Source organism: Lepidochelys kempii, chromosome 5 (genome assembly GCF_965140265.1).
Source record: "Lepidochelys kempii isolate rLepKem1 chromosome 5, rLepKem1.hap2, whole genome shotgun sequence".
Lineage (NCBI taxonomy): Eukaryota > Metazoa > Chordata > Testudines > Cheloniidae > Lepidochelys > Lepidochelys kempii.
This window is the reverse complement of record NC_133260.1, coordinates 74,096,533-74,114,907: the sequence shown is the minus strand read 5'-3', so window position 1 is coordinate 74,114,907 and position 18,375 is coordinate 74,096,533. Positions and strand designations below refer to the sequence as shown.

Sequence of the window (18,375 nt, the reverse complement as noted above, 5' to 3'; positions counted from 1 at the left end):
ATATAATCATCTTGCATTTTATTCTATTGAAATTGAACCCAAAACTGAACCCCACACCTATCCACCCACTTTATATTAAAATTTAAGTGAAATGTAAGTAATTTCTGAAGATGTAGGCTAAATATATTTCATGAAATTTGCCATTTTAGCTGCAAAAGGAAAAGCAGCTTATCTTTCATACAACTACTTTCTGGACCCAAGCATTTCTAATAGATGGAAACCATACTAAAAGTCAAGAGCTGTAAAGCGTTTGGAAGCCTTGGTAATCTTACGAGTATGAAGTACAAGATCCCATTGAAAACAGCCTCTGGAGAGCTTTTGTTCATTTATTTCTAACGTTGTTTCAATCAAAGGTTATCAAAATGACAAGATCCACTGGTTTCTAAAAGTTGTCTGCTACAAAAGAACTTTAATATATACCATGTAGATATATGTTTCAGTTTAAGGTTTGTATCTGGTCAGTTCACCTTTGGGAAAATGAGCTGAGACACAATACCTTTAGTCAAAAAGGAAACAGGAGAAGAAATAGAGATCAGGGAAGAAATGAAGATTAGGTATACATGTAACAAATGACTAATGAATTGACTGAGTAAACATTCACGATGGACTCTAGAATATCATAATATTACATTAACTGTCAGAGCTGAAAAAGAAACAGTAACTGTACTCAAAATCTGCATTAATGAAGAGCAGATTGTGAAGCTATCCACTCCATCCCAGTCACCAAGTATTTCAGTTTACTACTATTATAATTTTACCTTCTATAATTCATTGCTCTATACAACAGGCAAAATTGCTATGTGGCTAATATATGGAGCCAAACTTCCCATGAGCCAAATTAATTACTTGTTTGTATTTTTCTATTAATTAGTTTTGTATTTCAGGCATCATATTAAGAAAAAGGTAGTTAACTTGCAGATGAGGTAGTGGGAAACAATCATTAATAGGGCTCACTGCACTCAACTGACAGATTTGAGATGAGTAATCAAAAGACTGTTCTCTGGCTGATTTAGCAACAGAATTAACAAGTTAGTGAATAAATACCTTAACTAGTGTTTTTAGGCAGAGCTTAAAGAAGTTCTTCAAACACCATGACATAGTAATCTTAAGAAATTATGCCTCTTAAACCTTAGGTTACTGTCTTGCTGTGTCCATCATAGAAAACTATGTAAAGAAGTTACTCAGATAGATCTTACCTTATTTTATAACGGGGAAAAAAACAAACAACATTTACTTGGGCAAGATCAATAACTTCGTCAGAAAGTTAAACGGCATTTTGGGCATCTTATTAAAATTCTATAATTTATTATTGGGCATACATTGGCATAAACAGTATCATATCATTGTCAACTTGTGTGTTTCTCAGTCAGTGCTGTGCTGCTTCTTTGAAGCAACCAAGAAGTGGTGCAAAATGGAAAATCAGAGGCACAGACAGACTGAAACGGTTGCTATGCCAGATTACGAACTAGGAGTAACAGTATAAATGGCTGGACATAACATAGCTTCAGAGCTCATTTCTCATTTAATTTGGTAGATGTAATAAAAATATTTGTTAAAATGGAAACTATTAAATTTGCAGTGTTTTCCCAATTTGAACGATAGCAATGAGCTTCCAGAAAAAGATAAATTGGTCAGACACAGGATTATCGCCTCTCACAAACAAGGATCAGCCAAGGAGGTTTAGCTAACATATTGCTGGTTTACGCTGCAAGTGACGCAATATATAAAGATCATAACATTTTATCTCACAGTTATATTACTTCTAGCATTCTCCCCACTGCAAATTAAATTCAGCAGTACTAAACTAAGCCAATTAGATATCAGGTTCTGCAGAATCAAACACTTGGCACTGAATTTATTTAAACTACAGTTATATCCTGCCAGTGAATTGGTGATAGCCATAAGTATAAATTTGAGCACATTTGCCTACTCAAATTTATCTGGCCACTGTACATACAGAATGCAATCTTCCTATTTGAAGGTACACTGAAGACCAAATCTTAGGGTTTGTCTGCATGAACAGTTAGACTGTGGCAAACTGAAAAGTAGATTCTAGCCAGCACTTGCCTACTGCAGTCTCGCTGTCCATGTGCAGCCTGCTGACATGCCTGAACAGTTCATTACTGCGCTTTAATCTATATTCCTCTTTGAAATGGGACGAGCTCAAAGTGCTCTAACAAACTGTGCGCATCAGCAGGATGCACAAAAATAGTGAGACTATGGCAGGGTTGCGTGGGGTAGCTTCAGATTCTAGGTTCTGCAGTCAAATTGTTCATGTAGACAAACTCTTATTGCTGCAAATAATGGCAGAACTCCCAACTGTTAAATGGGACCAGGATTGGGCTTTAAATGCATAATCACCCTCCCACTTCCACCCCAGTTTATCATTTTGTGTTACAGTATTACTATGACACCGAATACACTACCACTTATTTAACACTTTACAATCTTGTTCGTATAGGTGTATATATATATACAGGTATATATATTTTTTCCCTTAAGTTCTACAGCCAGTATTGGGTTCCATCATGAAAAAACAAACAAACAAACAAAAAACAAGAAGCCAGAGGTCTTGAGTGAAAGAAATTTAAAGGACTATCAATGCACACTGATACCAATGGCAGATGTGGCTTTGTTTGATACAAGTAACAAAAGAATAATTAGCTACTATTCTATGCAGTTATCACACAAGATGAAATGTACCACATACTAAATGTGCAGTGTCAATGTTTAGCACTATAAGCAAGCAACTGTATCTCGTATGGTATTGAAGGACAAACAGCACAGGCTGCATATCATGCAGATATTATGATCATGCTTTAAGTTAAAGGTCATTATAGTCTCTCAGCCTTACCTCAGATTTCTCCAGTTTATTTTGTGCATCAATTTGAGTGACAATTTCATTCATGTTGGTCTCCAAAACCATTCCACCCATGACCATCTCAGCAAGAATGTTATGGACCTAAGAAAGGTCACAAAACAATATTTATTTTAATCAGCAAAATACTGTCTGAGTGTTAAGGTGCCAACTCCACCATTTACAGAAAATTTATATTTCTGGGTAATATCTAAACAGCCTTTTAAAAATTGTAGGGTACAGAAAAAGCTGACATGAGTCCAAAGTCCACACAGCGAGATCATCAGCACTGCCTGTTTGAGGACTAACACCGGAATAAGTGGGAACACTAGTCTCCATTCCCTTTTTAGGCTTTTCTGCAGAGACTGCCAACAAGGGTGCCAATTAATACCAGGTACACTAAAGTTTTTAAGAAGGGAGCATTTATGGGATTAAAAACATTGTTCAGAAACATACATAACAGCAATGAGCACCTTGGACAGGCAGTTTTTTGGTATGAAATAAAAAATATATAGTTTAAGCTAAAATAACCAGATAACTTTCATTCCGTAACAAACGAGGCAGGATTAAGGGAAGTAGACTTCAGCTAGACAAGGAAGTTGAGTTAATATCTTTTATTGGATCAATTTCTGTTGGTGAGAGAGACAAGATTTTGAGCCACACAGAGCTCTTCTTCAGGTCTGGGAAACAAAAAAGCAAAATGCAAGGTAGAACAGATTGTTTAGCGTAAGCAGTTAGCACACACTGTAAAGTGGCCCTTTAACACCTCTGCAGTCATAAAACAAAAAGAGGGGGTTAGTGGGTTATAGATTATAGTACATACATCCAGTGTCTTTGTTCAGTACATGATTTTTAGAGTCTAGCAAAATAATGAATTTAAGCTCCCAGGCATGTCTTTTGATAGTGTTGTACATGTTTCCTTTGAAGATGAGGACTGATAGGTCAGACACAGAGTGATCGCTTTGTGAAAAGTGTTTGCCCACAAGTGATAAGGTTTTTTTTTGTCTTTCATGATTTTCCTGTGTGAGCTCGCTCAAGCACACAGTGATTGTCTGGTTTCACCCACATAATTGTTATTGGGGCATTCAATGGACTGGATGAGGTATATCACATGTTGTGATAGGTACATGTAGAATGTGTGGAAGGTGTGTTGTGGTGGGGGGGAGGGTGCCGATCACTGTAGCAGTGGAGATATTTCTGCAGGTTTTGCATCTGTTGTTCTGACAGGGCCTGAAGCCACTTTGAACTGATATGTCCCAGTCTGTGGGGAGCTTGCTTTTGATGATGAGTGCGGAAAGGCCAAGGGGCTGCCTGAAATCCAGAAGTGGGAGTTCAGGAAAGGACTCCCACAGGATGCGGTACCCACTGAGTAAGGGTTGTAACCCTGCATGGGCTCAAGTGTGGGGTGGCAGGCGCCAAACAGGGGGATGTGGTCAGAGGGGGTCTTATCTCTGTATTGAAGCAGGCTCTCTCAGGGCATTTGGGTGGCCCATTCCATGACATGATCTACTTCTCTGGTGGAGTGTCCCCATCAGACAAAGGCAGCCATAATGTGCCAAGATTTACATCCTGTAGCACACGCTGTGGCATCACAGATTTCTTGGGGTGGCTACTGCATCCATGAAGGTAGGCATTGTGTTCTGTGGGTTTTTTGTATACGGTTGTCTACAGGGCTCTACTGCTGAAGTCAACTGTGGTGTCCAGGAAGTTGATGCTAGTGTGGGAGTGTTCCAGAGAGAGTTTAATGGATGAATGGTGGTTGTTGAAGTTGTGGTGGAAATCTATGAGGGAGTTTAACCAATCTGTGCAGAGGATGAAAATATCAGTGATGTATTTCAGGTATATCATTGGTTTCATAGTGTATCGGTGCAGAACTTCTTCTTCAAAGAGGCCCATGAAGAGGCTGGCATATTGGGGAATCATCCTAGTACCCATGGCTGTTCCTATGGTTTGAAAAAAAAGTGTATGTTGCTGTATATAAAATTGTCATGAGTGAGGATGAAATGGATGAGTTTGGCAATGTATTTGGGGTAGATATGAGGATTGCCCATTGTCTTGTAAATATCTGAAGCAGACCGTGATTCCATCATTGTGTATGGGCAAATGACATCCATGGTGGCAAGGACAGTGTTCTTATCAAGGTTAATATTGCTGAATTTGTGAAGGAAGTCAGTTGTGTCCTGGAGGAAGCTGGCCCTTTGTGGGGTGAGTGGTGTGACGTCAGTTTCTATGAGCCCTGATATTCCATTAGTAAGAGTGCCATGGCCAGATATGATGGATTTATCCGGGTTCCCTTGTTTGGGTACCTTGGGAAGCAGAAGATCTCTAGAATGGGTTTGTGGGGGATGAGTTTGTAGACTCTCTCTTGGTGTTGTCTGGGGAAGGTTCTGATGGTATCCTAAAGCTCCTGGGTAAACTGTAGTGTGGGGTCTTTTTTAAGTTCTTTATCATAGGTTGTGCCGGAGAGTAGTCTGTTGGCCTTGTTAATGTTGTCATCACGGTTGAGGACTACAATGGCGCCCCCTTTGTCTGCTAGTTTGATCATTATCTGGTGGTTAGATCTCAAGGACTGCATGGCTGTCCTCTCGGCAGTGGAGAGATTATGGTGGATCTGAAGTTTGTTAAGGATTTCGTGTTTAATTTTTTTCCTGAACCATCTTTTCTCTCTAATATCCTGGGACTGAAACAGCTACAACTGCGCCTGCAGACTTTAGATGTTCAGTCTAATCCTAGAAAATATCTGACTAAGATTGTTCTTGCCCTCCTAACCCCCGAAAATAGTTTATTACTGCATTCAAGGTTACTCTTTTCTTCTTGAGAGATTGCTAAACCATTACTTTGCCACAAGAGTTGGTTTGGTTGATAATTAAATGGAAAACTGATCAAGCTTCTTTAGAAATGAAAACTTATGGAAATAAATCTATCAAAATGAAGTTCAGTCCCATTGCTGTATTCTGTTCACCTTTAAATCCATCTTATGGCATTTGTTTCCTGAAGTCATTCATTTATGTGAAACACATACTTAAGAGAACATTGTCCATTGCAGATGCTTTAACAACTTCTAGGTCAAAAGTTACATTTCTCAACATGACATCCTCCAAAACGACTCATGCAGAATATTAAATTTTTGTGCTTTGCAACTGCTACAATGCTACATTTACTAATAATTTAATTTTTTAAATAAATTATACGTATTTACAGTTAACATTGCTAATTCCCAAGAGAGTCTGAATTTTCAAATTGTCCCAGGTATTATAAATCAAATAATTTTGTGCCTCTCCAGTAAGCATTTTCAAAATTAGACAAATTGTTTTTTAAGATACTGTTTGAAACACAGTTTAAGTGTGTAACACACACCATCTAAGTAGTGTGGCCTACTCTCTTCACCAACTTATGGCAAAGCTATTCTAACTACCTCAAAGTTCTCATGAAAATTTGATTACATTCTCAGAAACGGATAAGTAATATAACAGATGTAGGTTCAATGAACTTGAACCATAAAAAATTGTAACTACGTGGGATGTTTAAAAGACAAGGGAAGACCCAGTGGGGGGAAAACCTGCCCTATTCATTGCTTTTCTTTGCTCCAATTTAGAAAATTCACATGGTGAAAACGTTCCAGAACATGTATTTAAAACATTTACCATACACGTAGCTGCAAAGATGCAGGAGGCAGTTTCAAAAAGAGTAAAATTGCCAACAAAATCATCTTGATAGTTCAAAAATAAAAGCCATTTTGAAGATGAAAGTGCTGATGAAAAACATTTAAATCTCTGAGCCCTAAATTGTGGAATCAGCCCACTATTACTACATTAACAATTCTTTGAGTTATCCACATTGATTCAGATGTATTCTATGCTTATGTCCTGGTTTCAGGCAAAATAGTTTTCATACATGAATTAATCTTGGCTATATATTTAGTAATGTGCAGTATTTCAACCCCGCAGTAACTGTAAAGACAACCAACATTTGATAACATTTGTAGAGAGCTAAAGAGTGTGACGTGCAAGCAATCTGGCACATCAAAGCATGCTTCTTTCATCATTTTGGCTATTTGTAACATTTCCCAGTTATGGCGACAGATCAAAGAAAGAAGCAAACAGAGACAAAGTATAATGAGATAGCAAAATGTGAGGCACTTATGTACTGATCTAAAAAGAACCACCACAATTCCTGTTTTTGTGCTACAACTTTGAAGGAATAGTCTAAAGAACAGTATTGAAAACTAGTTTGTTAGTCTATTTCAATTGAAACATGATAAACACATTCAGAGAAGAATGAACAGCTCTCTTCCCTCACGTGCCTCTGCTGCAGAGTTTTAAGAGTCAGACTATCAAACATTAAGGGAAATGATTAAAAAAAAATCCTTATTAGGGTGGATTATTTCCCCTGGAAAGGATGTGCACACTGTACATATGCCTTGTAACACAGCCAACAGAACCGGCCTAGAAAGAGTAAACTAAGGGTGGAGAAAAAGAGTTGTCACTCCTCCAATACTGGCTTGTACCTAGATTAATTCAGCACCTTCCAAATTCAGAATTAAAAAAAGGGGGAAAGTGTTATTTTGGCTTTAATATATTATCTAGATCATTCAAACTAATTAAAGCGGAAGAAAGAAAAAGAACAATCCCCCGTCCTCCTCCAGTAGTTTTTATTCATTTAGACAAGGAAATAGTTTATTGCACTATATAAATGCACAATTTCAGTAAGAGAAGCACATGACTAAAAAAGGCTTATACCAAAATGAGGAGAGAAAACTGATCCATTGCCTAACACTGTGAAATATTTATCACAAAATTAGATGTTCTGAACATTTTGCTGAAAATCTGCAAAAACTGATTTCTCTCTCTCACAGGACTCCTTTCCCCCCTCCCTCTCCCACAACATAACATGTCACTTTATTAAACAGAATCAACCAGGAATGAAAATTAAATCTTTTTCAAACAACGCAATTTCATTCAGATGGAAAGAAGTTTTTTGAATTTAGACACTGTTGGCCATTGCTCAAAAAGTGAAAATTTCTTAGTCACAAAAGTAGCTCTGAACAATGTTTTTGCACCAAAAAGTAAGTGGTGGTCATTTTCATAAAGGCAAAAAACATTATGGGGAAATTGTAGCATATTCATTACTAACAAAGGCCTCACTCAAAAAAATGCTACAGTTCCTAGAGCTATGGCTAAGACAACTGAGGAGCTACAGTGTGAGAGGCAACAAGAGCAATGTTGGATTTGGTTAGCCTTGGAGGAGGAGACAGTACATGATGAATGTGTTTTTATCTCAACAGTAGGCAGACGCTCTGCAGTATGTAAACGCCAATCATCCTTCATTAACCAAGAAACAAAAGGTTCTTTTGCAGAGTTGTGATCATAAAATACCTTGCAGACAAGTTTACATTCCTTTCTCACCCTATCTCACATCAGATATGCCAATTGGGGGAGGAAAAAGCTGTCCAAACAAGGATGTAGAAGGTCCTTAATTTTAAAAATATGCACAATAATTGTAAGATAAAAGTTTAAAACTGTAAGTTATTCAAATTATAGCCTGAATAAACTAAAATATAGTTTATGCATAAAAGCTATATTTTTACATTGTTTAACAAACATTTAATAAGCAAAAGTAGTTTATATATCAGATTTTTGTGAAATTCTATGAGACTCGGTCACTGCTTTTCTGGTTTCTATATGTATAGTACACACACAATATGGTGGGCGATAAATGGTAATCTGGCTCCTTTTCCTCAATGAGTAAGGAGTAAAATTTTCAGACCAATCTTATACAATGAAGAAATAAATTATGGAATATTTCTTCCATCCTTCACTAAGGCTCTTAAGTACAAATATTACCGTTTTCCATTGCCACTTATTTGCAGATTTGCAATATTTTATTTTCTCTTTACAAATATTACTGTCACCATCTTGCCTGCCATGCATCAGAGTCTGTTATTTTAAAAATCAAACTAAAAAAAGAGAGAAATCAATCAGCCCTAGCATAAATGTCAAGTGCAAATCCAGCTTTGGGAAAATACTTCCACTTTGCTCTGGCAGAATTCTTCTTTTGACCTAGCTACTACCTCTCAGAGAGGTGGATTAATTACATCATCAATGGAAAAAAACCCTTCGTTGGTGTAGGAAGCATCTACACTACAGTGGCAAAGCTGCAGCACTTGTAGTGTAGATATAGCCTACGGTTCATAAATTACAAATGGCTGAATAGACTTTATCTACACTTAGACAGAAGCTCTGGATGCCACATTACAGTTTAAAATGAGTCTCAAATTCATTCATTGTAAGATCAGAAAGGAGCATTGGGATCATCTAGCCTAACCTCCTGCACATTGCAGGCCACAGAACCTCACCCACCCAACTCCTGTAATAGACCCCTAACCTCTGGCTGAGTTACTGAAGTCTTCAAATCATGGTTTAAAGACTTTAAGTTACAGAGAATTCACCATTTACACTAGTTTAAACCTGTAAGTGACCCATGCCCTATGGTGCAGAAGGCGGCGAAAAAACCCCAGGGTCTCTGCCAATCTGACCTGGGAGAAAATTCCTTCCCAACCCCAAATATGGCAATCAGTTAGATCCTGAGCACGTGGGCAAGATCCACGAGGCAGATACCTGGGAAATAATTCTGAGCCCTCCCCATCTAGTGTCCCATTTCCAGCCATTGGGGATTTTTGATACTGGCAGTCGCCAATGGGCCACATGCCATTGTGGGCAGTCACATCATACCATCCCCTCCATATATTTATCAAGCTCAGTCTTGAAGCCAGTTAGGTTTTTTGCCCCCACTAATCCTCTTAGGAGGCTGTTCCAGAACTTCACTCCTCTGATGGTTAGAAACTTTCGTGTAATTTCAAGCCTAAATTTATTGATGGCTGTTTATATCCATTTGTTCGTGTCTCCATATTGACGCTTAACTTAAATAACTCCTCTCCCTCCCTCCCTGGTATTTATTACTCTGATCTATTTATAGAGAGCAATCGTATCGCCCCTCAGTCTTCTTTTTGTTAGGCTAAACAAGCCACGCTCCTTGAGCCTCCTCTCACAAGGGAAGGTTTCCATTCCTCGAATAATTCTAGCAGCCCTTCTCTGCATCCTGTATTAGTTTGAATTCTTCTTTCTTAAATATGGGAGACCAGAATTGCACACAGTATTCCAGATGAGGTCTCACCAGTGCCTTGTATAATGATAGTAATATTTCCATGTCTCTACTGGAAATACCTCTCCTGATGCATCCTAGGACTGCATTAGCCTTTGTCACAGCCACATCACAATGGTGGCTCAAAGTCATCCTGTGATCAACCAATACACCCAGGAATTTCTTCTTCTCTGTCACTTCCAACTGCTAAGTCTCCAGCTGACAGCAAAAATTCTTGTTGTTAGTCCCTGAATGCATGACCTTGCACTTTGCACTGTTAAATTTCATCCCATTTCTATTCCTCCAGTTTACAAGGTCATCCAGATCTTCTTCTATGATATTCTGGTACTCCTCCATATTGGCAATACTGCCCAACTCTGCGTCATCTGCAAATGGTATTAGCACACTCCCACTTTTTGTGCCAATGTCAGTAATAAAAATGTTAAATAAGAATGGTTGCAAGACCGATCCCTGAGGAACTCCACTTGATCCCTGAGGAACTCCCTCCAGCCTGACAGTTGACCTTTAAGTATGACAACTGTAGTCTCCCCTTTAACCCATTCCTTATCCACCTTTCAATTCTCATATTTCATTTTGCATTCATATTCTCATATTTCAATTCTTAATCCCCAGCTCTCCAATTTAACTAATAATTTCCCATGTGGGAACTGTATCAAATGCCTTGCAGAAATCCTGGTAGATTAGATCTACTGCATTTCCTTTGTCTAAAAAAATCGGTTATCGTCTCAAAGAAAGCTATCAGGTTGGTCTGACACTTTTTGTAAAACCGTGTTGTGTTTTATTCCAATTATCATTAACCTCTACGTCTTTAACTACTTTCTTTTTCAAAATTTGCTCCAAGACCTTGCATACAAACTAACAGGCCTGCAGTTTCCTGGATCACATTTTTTTCCCTTTCTTAAAAATCATATTAGCAATTCTTCAGTCATAGAGTTTGACCTCCTTGTTTACAGATTCATTAAAAATCCTTGCTATTGGACTTGTAATTTCATGTGCCAGTTCCTTTAATACGTCTTTATGGACCAGTTACAAATCCACTGAAAAAAAACTAATAGCCAGAGTAGCTCAAATGAGACGGTTATAATCCTGGTAACCTTGTTCATTGCACTATCTTGAAAACGGTCACAATACAATCCAAGAACTGTAGAGATTAATGCCAGTATTTTCAAATCTGCAGGCCTTAAGTTAGGCCACTTAGCAGAAGTGTCCTGATTTTTCATCTTCGGAAAAAAATAAATAAGGCCACTTTTGCTTAACTATGGAATTAATGGCCTAATTTTAGGCTGCAGGTTTGAAAATATTGGCCTAAGCCATTAGTGGATTCTGTCTAGATTCAGTTACTTTCTTTGATGAAAAAACTGTTTTGTCATAAAGAGAAACCCACAAGGTTATAATAAAATATTTGTCTATCACTATTTGCAATCTCAATATTATCAGCATAATCAAAAAAATTAATTTTTAGGAGCAAAACCAACTTCTCTTTTGGGATGGGGAAAGCACAATTAATTTATTACTGTGAAATTTTAATGAACTTTTCAGGAGTATCAAATCAGTTCAAACACCAACACAGGTCTATTGAAATTTTCAGTGATCAGTGTCAACAGGTAAGCATTCTTTCTTTAAGAAGGATGCGGTCAGCTTGCAATCAGCTATTCAGCTTCAAAAGGTGAGTTTCAGGTAGTACACTTGCCCTTCTTCCTCTTTCCAGTTTTTGCTGCATCAATATCACATTTCCCTTTAATGTTTTTCTTGCTCTTTTGAGATGTGAAAACCTCTCACAAAGAGGGGGAAATGACTGCACACACAGAACAGATATATGCACAAAGTAAACACAATGAAAAAATTGAGAGGAATAACCATTTTCCTCCAATCTCTCTCAACTACAGTCATTTTAGATGTTACTTGTAGTCAGAAGTTTATAGTGTCCTTGTAAATGACAGACTGCATTAGTAACAGCATGTCCTTATACCAGACCAATAAATAAGTCAATTATACCATCTAGCTGGGAATTCACACAGAACCTTCTATTTAAACATGAGAAAAGACATTAATATGTATTAGGAGGTTCAGTACAGAATCCATCCCACCCCCAGTATACTAACTTCATTTCTGAGTTATGTTCATAATAAAATATGTGAAAGGCAATATGGATTTGGAATGCTAAAATCCAAAGTTAATGTCAATTCTGAGTAACATATCATTAAAAAAGAAACCTGGACGAAAATATTTCTTGGAACCATCAGCTTCCCTCATCGAAGAACAATATTCTGGTGTCTCAGGTTTTGCATTTATACACACAGTTACATTGCAGACACCTCCTAAGTAAATGTACTAATGAATTTCATTAAAGACATGTTCCAGCACACTTTTTGCACTTTAAAAATAACTTGATAGAAACTGACAAGATTTCACCAACAACAAGGATAGGCTTGTTATACACTGTCAGATTCAGGACCAAACGTTTCTTGTCAAGAAGAATGTTTGGTTCAACTGATATTATAGTAGCTCAGCACAGTACCTTGTCTACATGGAAAATTAAATCCAGTTCACAGACGTTTTCAAAACATTTGTCTAGTGTTTCCACGAATACCTGCGGAAGAAAAAACAAAGCAAAAGGTCAAGGTTTAAGAGCAACGCAATCATTCCAATATTTATGAACTTCAGACGTGGCACATATGGAAAATAGAGATCATGTAGATTTTACAAGGCCTACTGTATCTGAAAAACATGTGTGGTTAACACTATTATTGGGATCTTCTAATGCTGGCAGGCCCCAGGCAAAAGGGTATGTAAAGTAAGACAGCTTTTAATACAGCTCTGCAACGTGGCCAAGGGATTACACATATACAAAAGTTAAAGAATAGTCACACATTGAAAGAACATTCCAAGAAAATCTATACTGCAATTTTATGCAGTTGAGATCTGAACTGTTTCTTCTAATTTTATTGGGATGCCAACTATCTAGTAAAAATGAATTTCAGCTGTTTATTTTTACCAATTTATTATTTATATTCCAGTAGCCCTTGACGGCCCCAGCCTGCTTCCACTTCTCTCCTCACAGAATCTCGCCGATTTCTTCCAAGAGAAAATTGCTAAAATGTGACGTGACCCTCACACTTCCCTTGGCTTGCCTTCTCTTCCCCTCCTACAACCCTCTCTTCCTCGTCCCCTGTCACAGAGGCAGAAGTTTCTCATCTACTTTCCTGCTCTATCCTCTCCATTCGCCTCAGTGATCCCATCCCATCATTTCATCCCCTCCCTTCTTCTTCTTCTTAACCTCTCATGCTCCTCTGGTTCTTCCTCCCACTCCCATAACTCAAGCATGACTTAGTCTCTCCCATCTTAAACAACACCCATCCTTGACCCCACTTGCTTCAACTACTGCCCATTTCCCTTCTCCCTTTCAACTCAAAGATCACGGAATGAGCTGTCTATAACTATTGTCTGAAGTGCCTCTCCTCGAAATCCATCACAGACTGGTTTCAGCCCCAGCACTCCACTGAAATCACTTCTGCCAAATTCTCTAATGACCATGTCCTAACCTAGCTAAGAACTTGTTCTCCATCCTCATCCTCTATCTGTCACCCACCTTCTACACAGTCAACCATGCTCTCTTTGAAATGCTGTCCTTCTTTGGCTTACATCGCTCTCCCCTCTCCTTGTTCTCCTAATCGCTCCTTCAGCGGATCTTCCTCATCCCTCTTCCATCTTTCTGTGAGGGTTCCACAAGGCTCTGTCCTTGCTCCCCTTCACTTCTCCCTTTGCATCCTATCTCTGGGTAATTTCATCTGCAAACACAAATTCAATTACCACATCTCTGCTGAGCACTCATAAACCCATCTCTCTGCTCAAGACCTATCTCTTTCTGTCCAAACTAAAATCTCAGCTGGTGTCTCTGACATCTCCTTGTGGATGTCTAGCTGTCAGCTCAAGCTCAACACAGGTAAAGCAGATCTTAATCTTCCCCCATGTCTTTCCCATTACCTGCTTTCTCAATCACTGGACAACACCACCATCCTGACAGTCACCTCGGTGTCATCTTCAAAGTGAACATCTCTTTATGTCCAAGTCTCGCAGATTCTTTCTGCATAATATCTTGAGATACAGACTTTCCTTTCCATCCATACAAATAAAATTCTCATCCAGGCTCTCATCATACCACGTTGCAATTACTGCAAGATCCTTTTATCTGGTCTTGACAAATGCAATCTTGCCCCACTCATATCCATTCAATATGCTGCTGAATGGACCATTTTCCTACCCCATTGATTTGACCATGTTGCACCTCTCTTTATATCCATCCACTGTGCATTCCCACCAGCGGAAATATAGATGCCTAATGAATTTAGGCAACTACAGGATTAGACGGCAGCGAGCAGGGGTTGAAGATCTCAATGGTGCCTAAATGTTTTTGTAATGTAAATGGATTTAGGTGCCTCTGCCTCTTTATGGATCTAGACCTGTGTTATTTCTTAAATGGATTCAATACAAGAGTTACTATGATAATTAACCTTACAAATAAATATCTTAAATTTAATTGAATACTAACCCCAACAAGCTGCCTCTTTTCTTCATGCTTAAAAAGTACTAATTTTCTTCATATAGCTAACTGTTAAGACACCAAATGTCTTCTAGAAACAGGGCACGTTTACAAATGATTAGTTCATATGTTAAACTGCTTAAATGATGTTTACAATGTGGCTCAGAGAAGCCATGATTGCCCAGGGGAAATTCTCTTAACTTCTGTGTGCCTCAAGGGGGATGTATATATAAGAGCAGTTTTGTCTAGCATGTAGCCACAAAAATAAGTGTATCCTCTATCTAGAGGAAGTTATCCTGATTCTATTTATGTTTAGAGGTTGGGGGTGGGAAAAATCACAGGTTTCCAAAGCACAGACAACAAAGATATTTATAAATTCTGACCTTAAGACACTCATTTAGTGCCTTGAAAAATGTTCCTTTATACAAAATGACATTTTAAAATAAGGCATAAGAAGCGAAGTGTCTTCAGTAGCGATATTTATGTTCACAGACAGGGGAACAGAAAAGGAGCAACTGAACAGTATTTCACTCTTACACTGTCCCAACAACTAGGACCTCTCCTCACAACAGCCTTAGATCCATAACTTCAGTGGCTGCCCTTAAAAAATTTTATTTAATTAATGCAAATATCAAGGTATCATAATTAGTTATCTAAGACAATACAGGAAAGTTTTGGAAGATAACCACTGAAGCCCAAAGACCTCTGTCTACACAGCATGATCATTAAGCCCTAAATACACTGGTAAATTAAGAGAAAACTATTAGTTTTGCAGAGCCCCACAGTTGGAATTTTCACAAGATAAAGATTTCTATTAATAAAATAGTTGAAATTTCTCAGTCTTCTACTGGTGACAGCTGGGATTATGTGTGACACTGGTAGGGCAGAAGCCCAGAATCAGACTGTAAACAGGTTTATAACCTTTTATGTCATATTCATTTTAAAAAGTATTACTCTAGAATACAAGTTATGAGAAGGGAGATTAATTAAAATTAAGTATTTTTAAAAAGTCTCAGAATAACTGCATCAGTGGATAAAATAAGAGCCAACATGCTTACAACACAAAATTTATTTTAGAGTCAAACATGTGCACCAAGAGATAAAAGCACACAGATCTCGAACAAAGCAGTAATTGCTTCAGATGCGTTAGCACTTACGGGTCATGAGAACCGGGGTTTCTTTCTCCTTAAGAGAAAAACTAGTTCAAATGTACTATTGGGATGCCACTGCAGCTGAGACTAACTATAGGACATTAAATTAATCATGAAACTGACATCCAAGGAATTGCTGGCTACCTACTGACTTTCACAAAGCAACTTCATAAAAAAGATTGAGCAACAATGCAGGAACAATGTGAGTCACAGAACTGAGAATTAAAAATGACTTCTGCAGGCAAATAAATCTCAAGCCAAGACCTGGTGACTAGAGATGTAGAAATAGCGTGTTTTCCGTAACTAACTATGCTCCAAAGTGAATTTTTAGCACCCCCTTGTGCTTTACTTTTAGAATTACATGAATTATTACAATAAAGCTGTATTTTATTTTTTGTTTTAATTTTACTCAAATATTAATAAACCTAAATACACACAATACTAACTATAGCATACATAATCAAAACGTCAGCTTGTTCTTAGTGTTATGGTAAGACAAATTAAGAGTCCATTGTCAGCATCAGGGCCCACTGTGCTCAGCAACATAACAACACAGTCCTTGTCCTGAAAAGCTTCCATTCTATATAGACAAAGTGGGAGAAAAAGGACACACACACAAGCAGAAGATTGGGAACTGAGGGACAGAACGACTAAATGACTTGCCCAAGATCACACAGGAAGTCCGTAGCAGAGAAGGGAATTAAACTCAGATCTCTGAAGTCCAGTGTTTTAGCCACAAGACAAGACCATCCCTTCTCCTCTTGCATTAAGTACTCACATTCTACTACAGCATTAATGGCTGAAAAAAACAGATAACTAATCAAATGCATCTAAAACACAGATACTATAAAACGATAAATCTATATAAGAAATATTATGGAATGTCTATTTCAGATCTAGAAAATCCTGTTTGTATTTGGTGTCAATAGACCTACTTTCTTAACTCAGGTTTTCGTGTGTCACCAAATCTAGAGAGCACTAGCAAACCTCAAGAGTCTGCCTGTGAAAGGGTTTTTACTACAGTGCAAGCTGTAATGTCATCATTCAGACAACTGGCTCAAAGTGATCTCTGATAGATGCGTGGGACAATCATCCAGACATTTAATACCTAAATGGTTGGACATTAGTAGTTATAGCAGTAAATAAATGCAGCACCACCACACATGGGGCTGACTTTGAATGAAACTTGGAAGCTTTAATAGTGCTGAGTATAACAATCCATGTTCCTAGTGGAGCTGGTCAGCATGAGCACATTACACTTGTTCTACATAAACTATACTGACTTCCCCTCTGCTTCTGGGTGCAATCTGAAGTATCTGGTTTACTCTATAAAACCTTATATGGTTTAGCAGGTGGCTGCTTTAAGGATCACAGAATTCCCTGTGCATTATTAAAAACTGCTCAAGTCAGCTGAGATGCTTTTGCTGAGAGTCTTTTTGATCACAAGCTCCTTGGGACAGGGTCCATCTCTTCTTACGTTTGTGCCAGGTCCTGCACAACAGGACTTGGGTACTGACATCTGGGAACTACTGCACTTGAAGCACTACAAAAGATAAGTTTCAGAGTAGCAGCCGTGTTAGTCTGTATTCGCAAAAAGAAAAGGAGTACTTGTTGCACCTTAGAGACTAACCAATTTATTTGAGCATGAGCTTTCGTGAGCTACATCTCACTTCATCGGATGATTTCCACTGAATGCATCCGATGAAGTGAGCTGTAGCTCACGAAAGTTTATGCTCAAATAAACTGGTTAGTCTCTAAGGTGCCACAAGTACTCCTCTTCTTTTTACAAAAGTTAAAAAAAAATTTTGAGCATTTCCAGCCTCCAGTACATAAGAGGGAGGTCAGACTGTGGAAATCACTCCCTCTGGTGGTCAGCCAAAGCACAAATCTGTCAGTTTTCAGGCAAATCTGTCAAATGGACCTTAACTACAGTTGATTTTTTTAAGTTTTCAATTTCATCAACCAGAAGAAAGTTTTTTGGATTTCTGCCCAGCTCTAACCTAAACTAAAAGGGCTGACCTCGTACTAGAGCCAGTCAGGAATTTTTCAACTAAACATTTTCATTAATAAATGCCTATTTGTTGAAATCAAATCTGTCTGCAGGATAAGGTTGGTTCTGATGAACATCCTGTGGGAAAAAAAGATTTGAAAGAAGTTTTGAAATTGCTGACATGTCCCCTGAATTTCAGTTCAAAATTGAAGTTAATTTACAGTAAAGTAAAAAAAAATGTAAAGGAAAAACGTAAGTGAAATATTTTGAAGTTATCAAATGTTTCAACTGAGCCAATCTGAATTTTTCCCCGGATTTCTGGTTTGTGAAAATTTTAGATGGACTTTTTGTCCCAAGTGGGACAGGAAAATTTTCTGAAATCTCAAAACTTCTTCCAGAACAGGAAAATCATTTCCCACCCAGTTCTACCTTGTATCTTACATACCTGTTTGAATTAATATTAAGCTTTTTGGACCCCAGACTTGTTAAAGATTACAGTAGTCTGTTGCCCCAGGACCTCTAGGTTTAGTGTGCCTCTAAAGATTGCAATATTTGCATGTGATTTACCTCGCTCTACTTGGATGCATCTACGGTCATGATGACTTAAGGTTAAGAAATTAAGAAATCCATCTTTCAGACCAAACTGCATTATGCCTCCCATAAAACTGTCTGATTG

General features: G+C 38.0%; 1 protein-coding gene across 3 annotated transcripts in view; it reads right to left on the bottom strand.

Moving 5' to 3' along the window:
• AP3S1 (adaptor related protein complex 3 subunit sigma 1) overlaps positions 1-18,375 on the bottom strand; it is a 148,028-nt gene that overhangs the window by 8,062 nt on the left and 121,591 nt on the right. For all 3 annotated transcript variants that reach the window (XM_073344747.1, XM_073344745.1, XM_073344744.1), the window contains 2 exons: positions 12,537-12,608; positions 2,855-2,962 (listed from right to left, as the gene is read on the bottom strand). In XM_073344747.1, the coding sequence (XP_073200848.1) occupies positions 2,855-2,962; positions 12,537-12,608 (180 nt within the window). The remainder of the gene's footprint in view (positions 1-2,854; positions 2,963-12,536; positions 12,609-18,375) is intronic.